The sequence below is a fragment of the Asterias amurensis genome, chromosome 14, assembly GCF_032118995.1.
Source record: "Asterias amurensis chromosome 14, ASM3211899v1".
In the NCBI taxonomy this organism is placed as follows: domain Eukaryota; kingdom Metazoa; phylum Echinodermata; class Asteroidea; order Forcipulatida; family Asteriidae; genus Asterias; species Asterias amurensis.
Genome location: NC_092661.1, coordinates 16,848,896 through 16,867,969, shown reverse-complemented (window position 1 = coordinate 16,867,969; position 19,074 = coordinate 16,848,896). Strand labels below are relative to the sequence as shown.

Genomic DNA, 19,074 nt, shown 5'->3' with positions numbered 1-19,074 from the left:
TGTGTAATCCTTGCATTGGCCCAGGGCCAAAGATGACCAAGTGAGACCTAAACCAGAAGAACAGACTGTGCCAGGGTTTTCAGGGCTTCAGCCAACATGTCAAAACCAGAGGAAAGTCGAGCAATTTCATACGACTTACCCCAACCCACTTGTTAAGACGATTTATTTGATGTGATGTGTAAACTTGGAAAGCCAATCAAAGAGAAAAATATGCCTTTCGCAATAATTGTTGGTGACCATCCTGTAAACTTTCCACAAAATCATACCTTTCACGGGACCTTTCCACATCAATGTCACTCATCTACGCTATATTCAAGAGGTTTAAAGGGATCTGGCATCTTAGATGTTTTGGTTGCAGCGGGTGTCATTGCAGATTGTTCTGTTATTCGGGCCCTTCGTGGGAAAAGAGCGGGTTCGTGCCTGTATAACTCTACTACGAGACTGTTCCGTCATGCCAGGACAAAAACACATAACTTGAAGCGTATTTGCTAAGCGTATTGAGGCTTTCTTGCTAAGCTCCGACTTTCAAACAGTGTTCAAGAACTTTCAGATTCACATGATGAACTTAAGTACAATGCTGATCTGATTGACCTACATGATTGTAGTTGACACTCTCTTCAAGGACTTTGAGGGTTCCCAACAAGCAGAATACTGGATTTCCTTCATGGAAATGGTGGAGATTCTGACTCAAAACGAGCAACTGGACAGAGTTCAAGTCTTCACTCGACCTCATGCTTCCATGGATGTGAATCTATGACAATGACACGTATGGTCGGCATCTTCCCGATTTTACGAGTTCAAGTCTTCACTCAACCTCATGCTTCCATGGATGTGAATCTATGACAATGACACGTATGGTCGGCATCTTCTCGATTTTACGGCAGTACTTGATACCCTTCCTGAAGACCAGGCTGCGTTCAAGGAATATGGTATGTTGCGCACTCAATGATTGGAAAACCTTTCATGTGTCGCCCTTGACATTTGGATAGAGCCAACAATGAATAAGGGCTCTAAGCTGATATCTAAGCTGAAATCTGGATGACTGGCAATTCCAAACAATGAAAAGCAACTCCTTTCAAAGACTCGAAATAGCAAGCATCAGAACTTTTCAACTCGAGAATTGCAGTAAGGATGGAGGAAATGGAGTGTAAAGCTTTGGCCTCTGTTCTCTGGCTGGTCGAAACGAGTGGTGCCCAATCTTGAAGACATCCTGCAGCATCGTGTTGTGCCTTGCAATCTTCAACGTCAATGGAACCATGCGTAAGACACAGAAAAGCAAGCTCCCGAAAAATCTCACTTCGATTGCCATTCCAGAGCCTGATGTATTCACATAGATCATCGATATGGGCCTCATATGGCGCTTGACCATTCCTACCACTGAAGACAAACTGCCAATCAGCAATGTTTTCATGAAATCAGAAGATTTCCATGCTCTCCTGAGCACACGTGAGAACAAGGCAAGATCCGCCTTCAAGTTTTCCTCCAAGAAGCTTTCCTGAGAACAGCAGAGTCAACCAGTATTGAGATAATCTACGTGTATAGTAGGCAGCACTGCTAAGAATCTCGCAGGCAGTCTGATGCCAGAGCTTAATATTGTGCCCATGCAGAGGCAGACACTGCCATATTCACCATGTACATTGTGCTTTGTTCTGATGGCTACTCAGAAGCAGTCATTTTTTATACTGAGAACACTGACAACTTTGTACAAGTGGCATATATAATTCTCAGAATACATCAGGGCTCATGTGTGTGTACAACGCAAACATCAGCTTATCAAGCCACTTCCATCATACCACTTTATGTTCTTTGGGTGTGACAATAACTCTGGTTTCTATGGATCAATCGGGTTGAAAATTCCAAAGAGGCACAAGACCTGCTAGCAGTATTAAACAGCTCCCTGTGACACAAAAGATTATCAGCAATTTGGAGCAATTTGTCATACGTGTATGGCGATTGTAAAAGCAAGGCCCTGGGAGAAGTCCGAGCTGCCAAGTGAAGAGTGCAGGAAAAAGAGCACTATTTGGCTTGTGCCTGACTTGGACAGTCTCTGTCCACACTTGGAGCGTGCATACTTATTAAGTTAAGAAGTCACCCCCTCACCAATAGGCCATGGGTTGCATCTTGCAAATGGCTTGTCTGCCAATCCGTTATACTAAGCCCCCATTCCCTGATCCATGTCCCTACCAACAAACCCGCAGACACATGACAACAGTGATAGCGGTAGCGTAAGTGAAAAGTGAGATAGGTTGTGATAGTGAAGCTGCTATGATGTGAATCTTGGATTTAGAGGTAAGGATGACTCCAGAACTATGAAAAACATTTAAAAATTAATTTGTAATGCCAGAAACAGTGGGAAATGACACACTATTTGTTTTTATAGCTCTTCTTGTGCCACAGCTTTCACATTTCAAATTTTGAAGATGGCGTTCGGTGGCCATATTGGATTTCGAGGTCAAAATGGTCCCTTACAATTAACACTCCAGTGTATTTGCCATGCCAGATCTAGTGGAAAAGGATATCTCCTTTGTCCTTCTAGGTCATCTCGTGCCAGAGCTAATGAAAGTTTTGTTTTTCAAGATGGCGTCGGCGGCCATATTGGATTTCGAGGTCAAGATGGTCCCCAAACCTTACAATAACCACTTCAGTGTATTTGCCATGGCCCATGCCAGATATAGTGGAAAAGGATATCTCCTTTGTCCGTCTATATAGGTCATCTTTGTGCCAGAGCTAATTAAAGTTATGTTTTTCAAGATGGCTTCCGGTGGCCATATTGGATTTAGAGGTCAAGATGGCCCCCAAACCTTACAATTACCACTCCAGTGTATTTGTCATGTCAGATATAGTGGAAAAGGACATCTCCTTTGTCCATCTAGGTCATCTGGTGCCAGAGCTATTACAATTTATGTTTTTCAAGATGGCGTCGGCGGCCATTTTGAATATTGCGCAATAAAAAAAGTTCCTATCACATTTCAGAGGTTCATAGGAGCTAATTTTCCTTTTAAATGGTTCCTGAAGTCAAATCCATCGAGAAAAAAAGGTAGCAAAAAATGGTCACGGAATCCAAAGATATGACCCTACTAAGGGGGAGAGGGAAAAGGAGAAATTCAAAAACAAAACTCAACATCCGTGTGATTGACTTCACAACAAAAACATTAAGACTACATTCATTCATTCATTGTCGCTTTTCTAGAGCAACACTTGAACGTTCAGATTTCACGCCTTGGTAGATGTAAGTCATGGGTGGAGAAATAACAGTAGAACTTAGCTGAAGAAAGAAAGAAAGAGGGGAGAGAGTGGAAGAGAAATTCAAGCAAAACTCAACATCCATGTGATTGACTTCACGGCAAAAAAACATTAAAGTCACCTGGAAATAGAATTTTTGTTTTCTTTCAAACATAAGAGTATATGCTTAAGAACAATAAAACAACTCCGCCTACCCCTTTTGTGACGTCAATCGAGGCAGACTTTGCCTGCAATGCGTATAGTAAACACACGTGCAAAGTACATGTACGTCCAAGTCGTGAGTTGGTACATTTCAAAAAGTGTTTTTCTGCATTCAGCAGCAATACACCTGGTCGGCATTGCCGGAAAAAAAACAAAAAATCTTTTTTTTTTGAAACATACAAACTCACGAGTTGGTCCGTATTGTGTTTACTCTACGCATTACAGGCAAAGTCTGCCTCGATTGACGTCACGAACAGCGCCCTCTCGGGTCGGGGTCTACTCTTAAATTAGTAAATAACATAAGAACTGATTGTTTAAATTTTAGTTAACTGTTCACATTCCACTCATCAAAACACATGTATTAGTGACAAAAGCTTTATTTTGAAAAAATACCTCTTCCAGGGGACTTTAACACAACATTCATGTTAACTTGGTTTATTTAGATCTTCACCTGAATGTTTAAATTTCACGCCTTGCTGAGTGAGAAGTTACCTATTTCTCAAAAACTGCGTTACTTCTTACTAAGTTTCTCACCATTTTTATATTATCAACAGCTCCCCATTACTCGTTACCTAGTTAGTTTGTATGCTAATGAACTAGTTTGAGTAATTACCAATAGTAGCAACTGGCAAATGCCTTAAATATAAGGCGCAGAAACGACGGCAGTATAGCTGAGGAAAGAAAGAAGGATATAGAGAGAAATAACACCCGGATTCGTAGCCCCTTTACAAACTACCTGCCCGTCTAAACAAGCTTCGTTTGGAGGAGTTGTTGATACGGCGAGAAGGATCTTAACCGTCGCCAGCTCCCAACCCTTGGGCGTTGTTTGGTACATCCTCGCTTGGCGTTCAGGTTTCCCTCGGCCGTCCAGGACTTCGCCTTGATACTTCTACGGTGTAATGTATCAGACTTGAAAAACATCAGGCGTTAAAGGCACTGGACACTATTGGTAATTACTCGAAATAATTGTTAGCATAAAAACTTACTTGGAAACGAGCAATGGAGAGAGCTGTTGATCAGTATAAAACAGTGAGAAACGACTAGCCTTTGAAGTAACGTAGTTTTTAAGATAGAAAATGTCTCACTCAAAAAAAAAAAAAAAAAAAAAAAAAAAATTCAGCTGAAGTTGTTAGGCATCTCAAAGCACACACATTGTGTGCAAGAAGGGCGTGTTTTCTTGTATTGTTCTCTAACAACTTCGATCACCAATTGAGCCCAAATTTTCACAGGGTTGTTATTGTATGCATATGCTGGGATACACCAAGTGAGAATACTGGTCTTTAACAATTACCAAACGTGTCGATTTCACAAATAGTCGCGACTAATCTTAACTTAGGACTAATCCTAGGAGATATTAAAAACTTATGGCTGTCCTAAGTTATAACTCGTCCTAACTCACCATATAAGACTAGTCTGAACTCTTTGTGAAATCCACTCAAGTGCCTTTAACATACGCCTCAATCTTCGTATTTATTTTACAGAGACGTCGCGCTCACATACCCCTGCAGATGGTGGGGGAGCAAGGGCCCTCATGACGGCCCCCGAGGTAGTAGTGGAGGTCTGTAACAGATCTATCTAACCCTCTAGGCAATTGAAGATGCAATTTGGAAAAACTGCGACTGAACGGGTGTTTGCCTTTCAAATGTAGAACAGACACTCTCGGGAGTAATAAATGAAAATCCATATTACAAGATACAGTTCCGTAAAATGAGTCCAGGGGAAGATAGTTAGGTCTATTAGAAAGTTTGGCTTTAAAGGGGGGTGTATGTTTACTGGTAATTGAACCACATTAGAGTTAGTTTCAGAATCTCGAATTGATGGAAGGTGGTTCATCGAACTAAACTATCGTGTAAGTACCGTTTAGCCAGCCTGCGTTGTTACACAACTATTAGGTAGTGTGGGTTTTGAGGTATTGCCTGTGAGGTATCAATGTGTACTGGGTTTGCGGTAACACTAATATGTATTATACTTAATGGGATTTCAGGCATTTTATGGTGAGGTATCAATATTTGTTTGCAGTACACCATGCGTGTGTTTACTTGCTTGGTAGATTTTGTTCTTTTGTCTTGCTTTATATTTTACTACCTAGGAGTAGATTTTCGGATTTCGGGAGAATTCTCAGCTCTTAAAAGAACTGTCCTGCTTTGCTGTTATGTTCTTTGAGAACTTGTCTTGCCATTTATTCTACTACCGCGTCGTAGATTTTGGAATTTGGGAGACTATAGTTCTGGAAAGAGTTGGCCTGCTTATTAAGATACTAAACCTTGGGATATGGCTAAATACAAAGAATCATCACCAACGAGAAATTACTTCGAATTGATTCTATTTGGTTTGTGTAGTTAACACCGTTTGATTGAATACCATGAACACTCAGAATGAACTAAACAGTCCTCATATAAAAATGTACAGACCCAAGTATTCTTTTTGATATTAGGATAATAACACATTTCAAATCTGACCCGGAAGTTTTAAGGGTTTTCGTAAAAAAAAACATCGAGAGTATTATGTTGGTAAACCGCCATCGCTTTGATGCCCCTCCATATTTGCAGACTTCACTCTATTGTGGCTAAATGGATTGCTTTCCATGTTCACGTGTTTGCGTAACTTTTGTCCCGTTTTCCTAGATTTCCCTAAAGCAGTGCGTGCCGTTGACATTAGCTCCCCATGTTTTCGACGCCCACTTGCGGGTCTTTGGAACATATAGCTACGTTGACGATACCGTGTAGTTGTGCTCTCAGAATGGCAATAATAATACTGCACTAGTCTCTCATAACAACAAAGGCAAGAATATATTGTAAAGGTTACCTTATCAAATTATTTTAGTTTGTTGACCAAGGATCGATGGATTTATCCTGAAGGAGCAAACAAGACTGGTTTTTGGAGCATGAAATGAGAGTGTGTGGTTGGAAAATGTTTTAGTGGGGATGTGGCAAATGATCATATCAGAGTGATTTTTTTCGAAGATATTTGCACGGCGAAATAAAAAATGCTATTTTGTTTTGTTTTATTATAGCCTAGGACTTGTTCAAAAGAAATCAATCATTAACATTGCACCCCGATTCATGTGAAGAGGGTGTCTTCTTTTACCACCTGTGATTTCGAGGCCACGAGGACACTTGATCATCCACACCGAGCCTTAGAAGAATACTTATATACGCCACACATTTTAAACCTTTACACTACAGCCAGCTGTGTCTGACTCCCTGTGTACACAATGACGCCGACAGTTTTAATTCAAGGTTAACATAAAGGGATCAGACCATGTTGTCTCGAAGCCTTATAGTTTATTTACCAATCCTTTGGTAACAACAACAACAACAACAACAACAACAACAACAACAACAACAACAACAACAACAACAACAACAACAACAACAACAACAACAACGACAAAACAACAACAACAACAACAGCAACAACAACATCAACAACGACTAAAACAACAACAACAACAACAACAACAACAACAACGACAAAAACAACAACAACAACAACATCATCAACAGTAACAACAACAACAACAACAACAACAACAACAACAACAACAACAACAACAACAACAACAACAACAACAACATCAACAACGACAAAAACAACAACAACAGTAACAACAACAACAACAACAACAACAACAACGACAGAAACAACAACAACAACAGCATCATCAACAGTAACAACTACAACACCAAAACGTCCAAGACAGCTGAAAACGTATACAAGACGGCAGATTTGCTTTTTTGTATTTTTACCTCAAAACCGGATTGAGTTTATAAAAATATTAATTAACATAAAAAGAGTGTCTTTTTAAGCAATATTCAAATGGAAACTAACGTTTTACTTGACAACAAGTGCCCCAAGCAAAAGTGGTGCACTTTTGTTCCCGCTAAAACTTCGCCCTTTAGTTTTTATCGATGACTACCGCACTGTAAGTAGCACTATAGTTCGCAATATTGTGGCTCAGAAAATATAAAAGCAGCCAGTCGCACTGAATTGACGCGTTTTATGTCAAACGCTTTGACTCATTGTACAAAATATGGAATATTTCAAAAGGCTCTAATTGGGTTAATGTATACAGGTGCAGGTGACCTGTAGATCATTATTATTGCCACTTTGCCGATCACGACAGGTGTAAGAATAGTTCTTAAATTTCATAACCCGATAAGCAGATAAATACTGAGCAATTTTTAGGAGGCAAGCGAAGAAGATGATATGAAATTCGTCTGATTGTCTAGTTTTTTAGATGTATCTTTTTTCTTGTGTGGGGGGGGGGGGGGTTGAGGCGTTTTGTTGACTTTATTGGCTGTTGTGTAATTGTTTTGTTAATGTGTGTATTTATTTTTTTATTTATTTTTTTTTTCTGACTGAATTGTATTATTGTTGTCCGTTTGTGTTTTGATTGTTCGTTCGATTGGGAACAAATTAATTTGAAACACAACTTTTAGTAATCTCAGATCGTTTAGATTATTTGTTGGCGATAAGTTAATGAACATGTTGCTCTGCTGTGAACACTGTCTGCTCTCCTACGAATGTTGTCTGTTTCCGAAGGAATATTTACTCTGTTATTAGTTTTGTTGTTTCCTGATAAGGAGAAACTTTACTGCCCCAGGAATAGTGTTGCTTCCCAATGAATAATTTGTTCCGCTACGAACATTGTCTACTTCCTAATAATGAATATTTTCTGGCCTGAGAAAACATTTGCTTCCTTAGGGATAAGTTCTGCGCTAAGAAAATGTTTGCATTAAGCCCACGTTTCCATCCTTGGGACCAAGAACACGCATATGGTGGTTTCCGGCTCAAGAACATTACTTTCCTTCCCAAGGAATACTGTTTAAAGCCACTGGACACTATTGGTAATTACTCATTGGTAATTTGCATAAAAACTTACTTGGTAACGAGTAATGGGAAGCTATTGATAGTATAAAACATTGTAAGAAACACGAATTTGAATTTCGAGACCTCAGAATTTGATTTTGAGGTCTCGAAATCTAGCATCTGAAAGCACTTTGTGTGACAAGAGTGTTGTTTCTTTCATTATTATCTCGCAACTTAAAGCACACACATTTTGTGCAAGAAGGGCGTGTTTTCTTTTATCGTTCTCTACCAACTTCGATCACCAATTGAGCCCAAATTTTCACAGGTTTGCTATTTTATGTATATGTTGAGATACACCAAGTTAGAAGACTGGTCTTTGACAATACCAATAGTGTCCAGTGTCTTTAAACAAAGAACATTTCTAATTCCTATACTCTGGAATAATTTCTGCGCTAAGTACGTGAGTTACCTTCTCAGGAATACAGTACCCTATCCGCTAAGATCATTATTTAATCACACGTCATAATTTGCATATTTGCCTCCTCAGTTTCTGCCCTTTTATAGAACATTTGTTACTTTATAGAATCATGGTTGTGCTAAAAAAAAAAAGAATTATATAGAGCATTCCCTGTTCCCTAAGGAAAGTTTTCTTCTGCGCTACGAAAATATTGGCTTGTTAAGGAACATGTATTGCTTATGAATATTTACTGCACTGAGAATATGTTTGCTTAAAGGTACTGGACACTTTTGGTAATTGTTAAAGACCAGTCTTCTCACTTGGTGTATCCCAACATATGCATAAAAAACCAAATCTGTGAGCATTTTGGCTGAATTGGTCCACGCAAGAGAAAGGTGAAGATAAAACAAAACTTGTTGCCATAACGTTTGAGTGCTTTCTAGTGCATTATAAAAGGCTTCGGGCCTGAAGTCTTTTAGTATTTCAGAAAGAAATTACCTCTTTTCAAAAACTTCGTTACCACAAAGGGAGATAATTATATACCTCTCCTTTAAAAGAAACTCAGTGGTTCAGAAGGTTACATATCAACACAAAAGGTCTTTTGGGGCTGTTCACATGAGAGGACATTGTAGAAAATTCTCATTTTGATCAATTTTGAGACTTCATTGAAGGCAAAGGAAACCTACACTCATCATTCTATGTGAAGATTCAGTCCTCAAGAGCCATTCTGCAGAATGGATTTACGGAAATTGTACTTTGAGTTGAGGTTATTACTCTCTCAAGCTACTCTATCTGGACTATTATTGTCGAGGATAGCATGAATTGATCTGTCCTAAAGTAACTTCACATTTAGGTTTACTGTCGGGCTTAAAGACAATTGACACTATTGTTAATTATCAAAGACTATCTTCTCACTTGGTGTATCTGAACATTATGCATCAAATAACAAACCTGTACAAATTTGAGCTCAATTGGTCGTCGAAGTTGCGAGATAACTATAAAAGGAAACACACCCTTGTCACACGAAGTTGTGTGCTTTCAGATGCTTGATTTCGGGCCTCAAAATCTAATTCTGAGGTCTCGAAATAAAATTCGTGGAAAATTACTTCTTTCTCGAAAACTACGTTACTTCAGAGGGAGCCGTTTATCACAATGTTTTATACTATCAACCTCTCCCCATTACTCGTTACCAAGTAAGGTTTTATGCTAATAATTATTTTGAGTAATTACCAATAGTGTCCACTGCCTTTAAAGTAACTTCACGTTTTTTAGGCTTACTGTCGGGCTAAAGTGAGGAATTGAGTTTGTAAAAACAAAGTGAGCTATTTCCATACGGTGACAATTCTCAGTAATTTCAATTTGCAAACTGACTGATTTTGAAGTGCTGCAACGATCCAGAAGCGGGAATCAAGATCAAATGAAACAAAGAGATTTCTGAAATTGAAGATTTGTTTGCCTGTTTGTTTAAAATAATCTTCACATCAAGGGAGCTCGACAAACTCCCACAAGGGGATACGCACACCAAGCTGGCAACATCCATACTCTATGTTGCACAAAATCAAGAAATTCTAAGTATGTTACTAGACGGCAATTCTAGTCATTGTGAAATCGGTGGTTAGCATGCTGGATTCAAACCCACAACCTTGTGATTGCAAGTCCTGGGCCCAATTTCATGGCTCTGCTTACCGCCGAATTCTGCGCTTACGAACACGATTCCCCGCTTACGTGCAAGCGCCGAATTTCTGCGCTAGCCTTGTGAGCGTAGAATGCAAAGTAACGTGGAGTACGCACGCGCAGAAGCCCAAATTCGCCGCTAACCCGTGAAATACGCTTGCCGTAAGCACAGAATTTCCCGCTTCCGTAAGCGCCGATTCTGTGCTTACGGTAAGCAGAGCCATGAAATTGGGCCCTTCAGTCTTACCACTGGTCTACGGTAACCGTGGATCATCAGGGGCCGCTCATACTTGAATCACCAACACATCTCTGCACTACTGTAAAGCATGAACCATTTGCAGAATTCCTTTTTGATTTATTCAGTCCAACCATGTTCTAACATCTCCCTAAATAGCATCCCATCTAAAGACGGCAGGTGCCACAAAGAATGGCACACAATAAATAAATCCCATGGCACAAGATGAGTTATATTTCACTTCCACATAAGGCGCTTCATGGGACACTTGTCCAACCTCTTGAAGACGAATGGTACATATAAATCAGGTCCTTCATGGGGAGAAACGGTGGCTCTTAGCGGGTTCTAGTCTCAACTTCAAGACGCTGGGAGCAATTTAAACGACGATATCAAACGCGTGTTTATTATTTTCGGATTCTCGAAGCTTGCTTGATTTTCAGAGATGGGAATAATAATATATTCTGAAGTTGAAGCAGATATTTCTGGGGTATTTGCATTAGCTAGGAGATTGTACCGCTACTTCATGTGATGTGTGTGTGCAATTACGAATAATTTGTATGGCATAACTTATAATGCTGTTTTCACAATCTGCAATTTGTATAAAGAAGGGGTTGCAAATCCATATAAATGGATTGCGAATCCGTAATAACATTATTGTTCATCCGTAATAACATATTGCGAATCCGTAATAACAAATTGCGAATCTAGTAATAACAAATTGTTAATCCTTAATAACGGATTGCGAATCTGTAATTCTGAATCATAAGTATAGTGGATTGCGAATCTTTGAAAATGCTTTGCGAATCCGTAATAAGGCATTGCGTATCCATATTTAACTGATTGCGAATCCGTACGGACTGCGAATCCCTATTATGGTGACGTTCTAACGGATTTAAATCCGTATACATAAATACCTTGGACAGTTTCTCCATTTTGATTGGTTGAATGGACATCATTTGGACGACATAACCACATCCAGAAGTGTTTAAACATTGGCGTGACACGCGAGCTTGCACCTGTAATTATCGCATCCGGACTGCAACCGGTATTAAACAGAGTGTTTAAAAACCGGTCATGCTCATATTTATTCCCTTAATAACAGCTTGGAAATTCAATTTTCTTGCTGGTGCCATAAATGAGCTCTCTTAAACCTGTATAATATTCTGTATAGGTGTCCCTTGTGTGTATCCCGCTTTAAAGTCTGTTAGAAGTCCGTCCACGACTTTTTGTTGAATTTCGAGTTTCGAAGTGGTTTCTTAAATTCGTGAATATTAATGGGTAATTGGTAATAAGTTCACGGTTTTGTTCCCTTTACAACACATTAGAGAATAGGAAAAGTGGAACACAGAAAGGTTATGCAAAATTATGTGCGTCTGGTGCCATGTTTAAATTCAATTCGCCTTCCATGTGTGAAAAACAAAACTACAACAAAATTGAGGTGAGAATTGATTGGAAAAAAACGGCAAGTGCATGCTGTCACTGTAGCCTCAATGTAGAATACATTTAAAGGCAGTGGACACTATTGGTAATTACTCAACATAATTATTAGCATAAAACCTTACTTGGTAACGAGTAATGGGGAGAGGTTGATAGTATAAAACATTGTTTTCGAGAAAGAAGTAGTTTTCCACTAATTTTGATTTTGAGACCTCAGATTTAGAATTTAAGGTCTCGAAAACAAGCATCTGAAAGCACACAACTTCGTGTGACATGGGTATTTTTTTCTTTCAGTATTATCTTGCAACTTCGACGACCAATTGAGCTCAAATTTTCACAGATTTGTTATGTTATGCATGATGAGATACACCAAGTGAGAAGACTGGTCTTTGACAATTGTACCAATATTGTCCAGTGTCTTTAAGTAATACTTAAGGAATCATCAGGAATTGCACAATGAGAAATACCTTCACTTTGTTGCTGAGGTGGACATTATTTATGGTCATGACATCTCCCCGTCAAAGGAAACCAACGCCATTTACTACTTCAATATACGAAGCTTTTAGTCACTAGACTCCACCCAATGTACTTGTGATTTGATTTTTTTTCAAAGGAATAAAACTTCACAGGCAGCCGCTTAACTTCGATATATTGCCGCATTACACAAAAAGCTTTCTACAGCACAAATAAAATAACCTACGTGCATTATGTTCTCTTGTTTTGTTCCGTTCGACTGAGGAAAGGGAAATGTTCGCAAATGACGATTCTGAGCGAAAGAACCGAGAGGACCTTTCTTTTCCTGTCATCTTCATCTGTTCGTAGTCTTTGGAATAATATACAATATTGCAGGAATGCCTACCTACTGAAGTGTATTGCCGCCACATGAATTTGTTTTCTTCTCTTTTATCCTGTACGTACACGATAACTTATCATGTACGTACACATTAAATCCAACCTTGTCGTGTACGCACACGAACTTATCGTTTACATACACGATAAGTTATCGTGAACGTACATAATAAGTTTGGATTTATCGTGTACGTACATGATAAGTTTGGATTGATTGTGTACGTACACGATAAGGGAGAAGAAAAATTATTCATGTGGCGGCAATACGCTTCCATAAATACCTGTATATTTGCCCTAGTATATTAACTCCCAAGAGAAAATAAAATAAAACAAAGGTAGCATCTCTAGTCCTATAACTTCCCTTTAACACTGCATTTTTTGTGTCACGTAGAATTTGTCCGCTCCCAATTTCCGCAGATCGCATTGGGTTTCTGTGTAGCGTCCCAGTTGACAGTGTTATATTGCACTAATGGAAACACAACTCTTGCTTAATAAATAATCTCTGACACTGATTGACTATTCTTCTCCAACATAAAGTTCCTACTAGTGTTACGAATTGGTTTGGATATAATATCATGATGAATGTATGGTTTTAGATCGATCCATTTCAGCAGTTACTTAGTGTGAGAAATCGTGGCTTCCTGAATAGTGATAGTGCCTGTTCGATTCTAGTTTCGTGTTCATTGCAATCATGAAAGCAACCTAGTTACGCAAAAGTTATCCGCCATGAAGAAGCAATAATAGCCTAGAAGCCGTAACACCTTGACGTTTTAGCCAGCGTTTTATGCCGACGTATGACATTTTTGGCGATATTCGTCGACCAATTGAGTTCAAATTTTCAGAGGTTTGTTATGTTGTGCATTGTTGAGATACAGCAAGTGAGAAGACTGGTCTTTAACAATTACCAATAGTGTCCAGTGTCTTTAAGAAGGAGGCACTATGAACAGTGGGCGTGGCTCATAATGGATAACCGTCTTACCATAATTATAGTTAGGCTGTATCCTATATTAGGTGTCATCATCAGCTACGGATATGACTCGTGCTAAGTGTGTTGCTAATGACGTCCTATACTTCAACGCATTATGACGCGGAAATCTAGCCGTGGCCGGTGCCGTGGCTGTGATCGCCAGTTTGGACACCGCAAAATGTATAATATTTTTATTTTTTTAGCCTTCGAGAAAGACTCTGCTACGGTCAAAACGTCAGGCCATTAACTTTTGTTTGCACCAATGTTTTTACTGAAAACATGGGTGGCACTTTATTGCACCGGCCGGCATTATGAAATCGGGACCGTGGTCGAGGTCACGCGTGACGTCAGAGGTTCACTTTCAAACCCACTAGTTCGCAGTAAGAAGTTGCACGTATTTATTTATTTAATTCTTTTGGTTCGAACGGGGGACATTTTTTTGCAGCGTCATGTCCAGTCACAGCTCTTGCATGCAATCTTATAGCTTGCCAACAGCTGATGATCAAGAAACGTTGAAAAGCATGTGGGCCTTAGACTTTCAACAAACCACAGACAGAAAGCTGTAAGCTTACATACAATCAACATCAACAATCACGGTTATAAAGATCAATCGGAAGCTGTTGATAGTATAAATCATTGTGAGAATTGGCTTCCTCTGAAGTAACATAGTTTTTGAAGAAGAGGTAATTTCTCACTCATACTAATAAAAGACTTTAGGCATGAAGCCTTTTATTAAGGCATCTAAAAGCACACAAATTTCTGCACCAAGGGTGTTTTTCCATTATCTTGCAACTGCGATGACCAATGAAGTCCAAAGTGTCACAGGTTTGTTATTGTATGCATTTAGTTGGGATACGCTAAGTGAGAAGACTGTTCCTTGACAGTTACCAAACATGTCCAGTGCCTTTAAAGTGAACTAAAACTGGCTTTCACGTGGAGCGCAACCTGACCTAGTAACTGGATGTTTTATTGCGCGAGTTGAACATGTGCAAGGATGTGAAACGTGTTTAAAGGAACACGTTGCCTTGGATCGGTCGAGTTGGTCTTTGAAAAGCGTTTGTAACTGTTTTTTATAAAATGCATATGGGTAGAAAGATGTTGTAAAAGTAGAATACAATGATCCACACAAACATGCCTCGAAATTGCACGGTTTTCCTTCTACCTCGTCGACTAACACGGTCGGCCATTTATGGGAGTCAAATTTTTGACTCCCATAAATGGCCGACCGTGTAAGTTCGCGCAGTAAAAGGAAAACCATGCAATTTCGAGGCAAACTTGTGTGGATCATTGTATTCTACTTTTAAAACATCTTTCCAACCATATGCATTTTATAAAAAACGTTTACAGACGCTTTTTATAGACCAACTCGCCCGATCCAAGGCAACGTGTTCCTTTAAAGAACGGTAGTCCTATAACTATAATTACTTCACCTGCTCCACGGGTTCCTTAATTAATGCATGAATCAACTATAGGAGTCAATTAACTTGTATGTCAACAAGTAATCATTATCATCTTTGTCATTATCATCACAAGTCAGCGCTAGTTAGTTTGTTTGAAAAACACCCTTGTCGCACAAGCATGTGTGCTTTCAGATGCTTGAATTCGAGACCTCGGCTGAGGTCTTGAATTAAATTCAAATAATTTAGTGAGAAATTACTTCTTTTTCAAAAACTGCATTACTTCAGAGGAAGCCGTTTCTAAAAATGTGTTATAACATCAATAGCTCTCCATTGCTCGTTACCAAGTAAGTCGTTATGATAACAATTATTTTGAGTAATTACCAATAGTATCCAGTGACTTTAACGTATAAATAGGCTCGTATAGCGCAAATCTAAAGAATTATCATTGCGCTTCATAATTGGAAGATGGTTTTTTGTTTGACGAAACAGGATAGTGGCGACAGAAATCTTGAAATTTGATATCGGGATTCACTTGATGCAGAAATGGGACCTGTTCGTTAAGATCAAATTTACGTTTTAATTCATTTGTCCCTTTTTCTTTCTTGATTCTTGCGGCTGGTTGACTTGTAAGGTCATGAATGGCGATCAATAAATGTTTTGTTTTTGTAAATTAAGATATTATTTCCTTTCTTTATGGGCGGAGTCTTCCTACGTCTGACGACACTATCCCGAACCCCCCCCCCCCTTAAAGGCACAAGACACGTTTAGTAATTGCCATAGACCAGTATTCTCACTTGGTGTATCCCAACATGCATAAATACAAACCTGTGAAAATGAGGGCTCAATTGGTCATCGAAGTTGAAAGAGAATAATGAAAGCAAAAAAAAAAAAAAAAAACACCTTTGTTACGTTACTTTGTGTGCTTTCAGATGCACATAATAAAAGACTTCAGCTAAAGTATTGTATTATTTGAGTAAGAAATTACCTCTTTCGCAAAAACTACGTTTGTATTACTGTAGAGGGAGCAATTTTTAACAATGTTTTATACTATATCAACAGCTCTCCATTGCGCGTTACCAAGTTTGTTTCCACGCTAACAATTAACAAGTAGATTTAGTAATTACCAATAGTTTCCAGTCCCTTTAATGGGGAATAAGGATAGTCGTCAGACGTAGGAAGACTTCGACCATAAAGGAAATAATATACATAATTATAGGTACAATGCTGACTGGCTGGAAGATAATAACCTATATAGCTTGTTCAGAACGAGCGCTATTTACACAAGACTTTATATGTATATAGTAAGGAACCCGTAGGAAGGCAATCATTTTATTTATATATATTTGGATGTTCCCTCGAAATGTTATATCGAATTAAGTTCGCCCAAAACAGGACTCTTGGTATGGGGCTATATATATATATTTATGTATTTATTTTCTTTATTTGTTTCAAGATCTTTATGCATGATACAAGTATCAGCATAACGGCTGTTTTACATTATTTTTTATGGACATGTGTCTTAAAGAGATGAGAATAAAGAAAAACATTACTTAAATATACCTTTTCGTTACACGGGAACAACATTTCATTCACTTGAATTAATATTTCAATGGAATTAAAAAAATATTTCTGCGGAACGTATTTCGATGGAACAAAATATTATTTCATAGAACGAATTGATATTTCGACTGGAATCGAAAACATATTTTAGGAGAAGTGTTAGCTTTCAAAAGCGCCTATGTCTGTGTGGTTTCGCCGTTTTGAACAGTATACTCTGCTCGTCTTCAGCTAAATGTTTCGAAGTTAAGATTTCATAATAATACACTACCATAGAACTGGTTGCGTGTACTACACAGAGTGCACTTGTGTGATGTCAAGAGTAATGCACTTAAGGAAGACAGATTTGTTTTCTAATCAAATGGTAGCATTAAAGCATTGTTTATTTTAATAAACAATATTTTAAATCTTAGAGGGGTGTTGACTCTGTAAAGTGCCAGTGTGGTCTCGACGTTTGAACAGTTTTATAATATGAACTACCACAGAATGCACTTTTGTGATGTCATGTGTATGTAATTAGGGAAGACAGTTTTGTTTTTTATACTAAACAATAAGATTAACCTCAGATTGAGGCAACTTAATACTGCAAGGCAAATCACAGTAAAACATCATCTTATTTGGTACAGTCTAGTTGGTATGCAATTTTGCTGTATTTTGCTTACTCTTTTTAGCTTAATGTTTATAATACGTAATATACTGTACAGCGTTTTGAGATTTTATTATGTAAGACGCTATATTAAAAAATAAATTATTATTTTTATTATTATTATTATTATGACACTGCTCTAGAATTGCAAAGATCGTGGGTTCGAATCCCACCCGAGTAATATGCATGTGATTTGTTTCTCAGAGCTCAGGAAAGTACTGAGTATACAGTGCTAACAGTAACACACATCGGTGTATAAGGGTAAAACAAAAATGAATATTCTTTATCCCCGATGCAAATGTAACCTATTATTTATCAGAGCTAATAAAATATTCCACGAAGACGTACATCACCTAGGGCATCGAGTAAGTTTGAAGTTTAGTAACTTCAAACGTGCGTTATATAAGACTTCGATGTTATTATTATTTAACTCCGGTTTGAATCTGTGTCAATAACTGCTTGAAGCTACGCCAAAGTATACGCTTGGAAGTCCTACTGCCGAGGGCTCACAGGGTGACTCCCTTGAGTTGCTCGGGCAAGAAATACTGTCGTATTTGACAATAGAATGTGTCTGTTCCACGAGTCAACCGAGCAGGACCCAATTGCATAGAGATATGCTTTAAGCAGGAAAAATGTCTGCTTAGCAGAATTGAACATTGTGCATGTGACATGGCAGTTTGGCTGGTAACCCTATTCTGGTCAGCACATTTTTTGTTGTGCTTAGCTACTTTTTGTGCTTAAGCAGCTCAATGAAATTGATCAAAAGGCATACCGGAAAGTACTTTTTATTAAAATGTGTGAGCAAAACATGAGACACAATATCTTGTTTCGAGAAAGGGCAAACCACCGAAAGGGCAGCGTAGCCGAGGCCAAACCGAAATGAGGAAAATATTTGAATCAATATTGAAAAAAGATTGACAGATGAAATTTAACCCCCTCAACAAAAAAGGATGAAATGAACGCATAACTCACCTGATGCAATTCCGATGAACAACATCACCGTGCAAATACCACGTAGGAGCAATATCTTCCTCTGTTGCAAAGTCATCTCTGCCCTTCTCAGAAAAATAAACCAATAAAATTGAAAGTTTTCCTTCGTCTGTGGTACCCTCTCTGGTGTCTCTGTCAGTACCGCCCAACTCCAAAGAGTTTAAGAAGTTCACTGACGCAGATAGATCTTTCTTTTATCAACCTAAAAGTGTGTTATAGTTCTTCTGGTAGTTACTGATGATTTACCCGGAACACACCGGAGTAACAGGTTCCTGCTGAGCGCAGCCTACCCCCATAAACGACACTCGGCGTAGAGGTTACATAAAAAAATATCAGTTTTTATATTTGTTTACCTAAAAATCCGCCAGTTCCTGTTTGCTAGCGATTATAACCGGAGTGAGAAGTTCCTGTCTCAGGCACAGCTTACCCCATACGGATTTAAATAGCACTCGCAACATCGATTCGGAGCATCTGATGATATAGATGCTCTAACACGTCCACAGATACCTCCAGACCATTTAAAAGGCGCTCAAGTGGATGTTACGGCCCTCCTTAAACCGCCGCCGGGGAAAACACCCGGGAGAGAATGAGCTAAAATCGAACTTC

The 19,074-nt window shown here is 38.7% G+C and overlaps 1 protein-coding gene across 1 annotated transcript in view; it reads right to left on the bottom strand.

Moving 5' to 3' along the window:
* The window catches only part of LOC139947054 (uncharacterized), a 108,237-nt gene extending 89,696 nt beyond the window's left edge, over positions 1–18,541 (bottom strand). The window contains exon 1 of the mRNA XM_071944882.1: positions 18,451–18,541. Coding sequence (XP_071800983.1) covers positions 18,451–18,526 — 76 coding nt within the window. The 5' untranslated portion in view covers positions 18,527–18,541. The remainder of the gene's footprint in view (positions 1–18,450) is intronic.
* Positions 18,542–19,074: the final 533 nt, after the last annotated feature.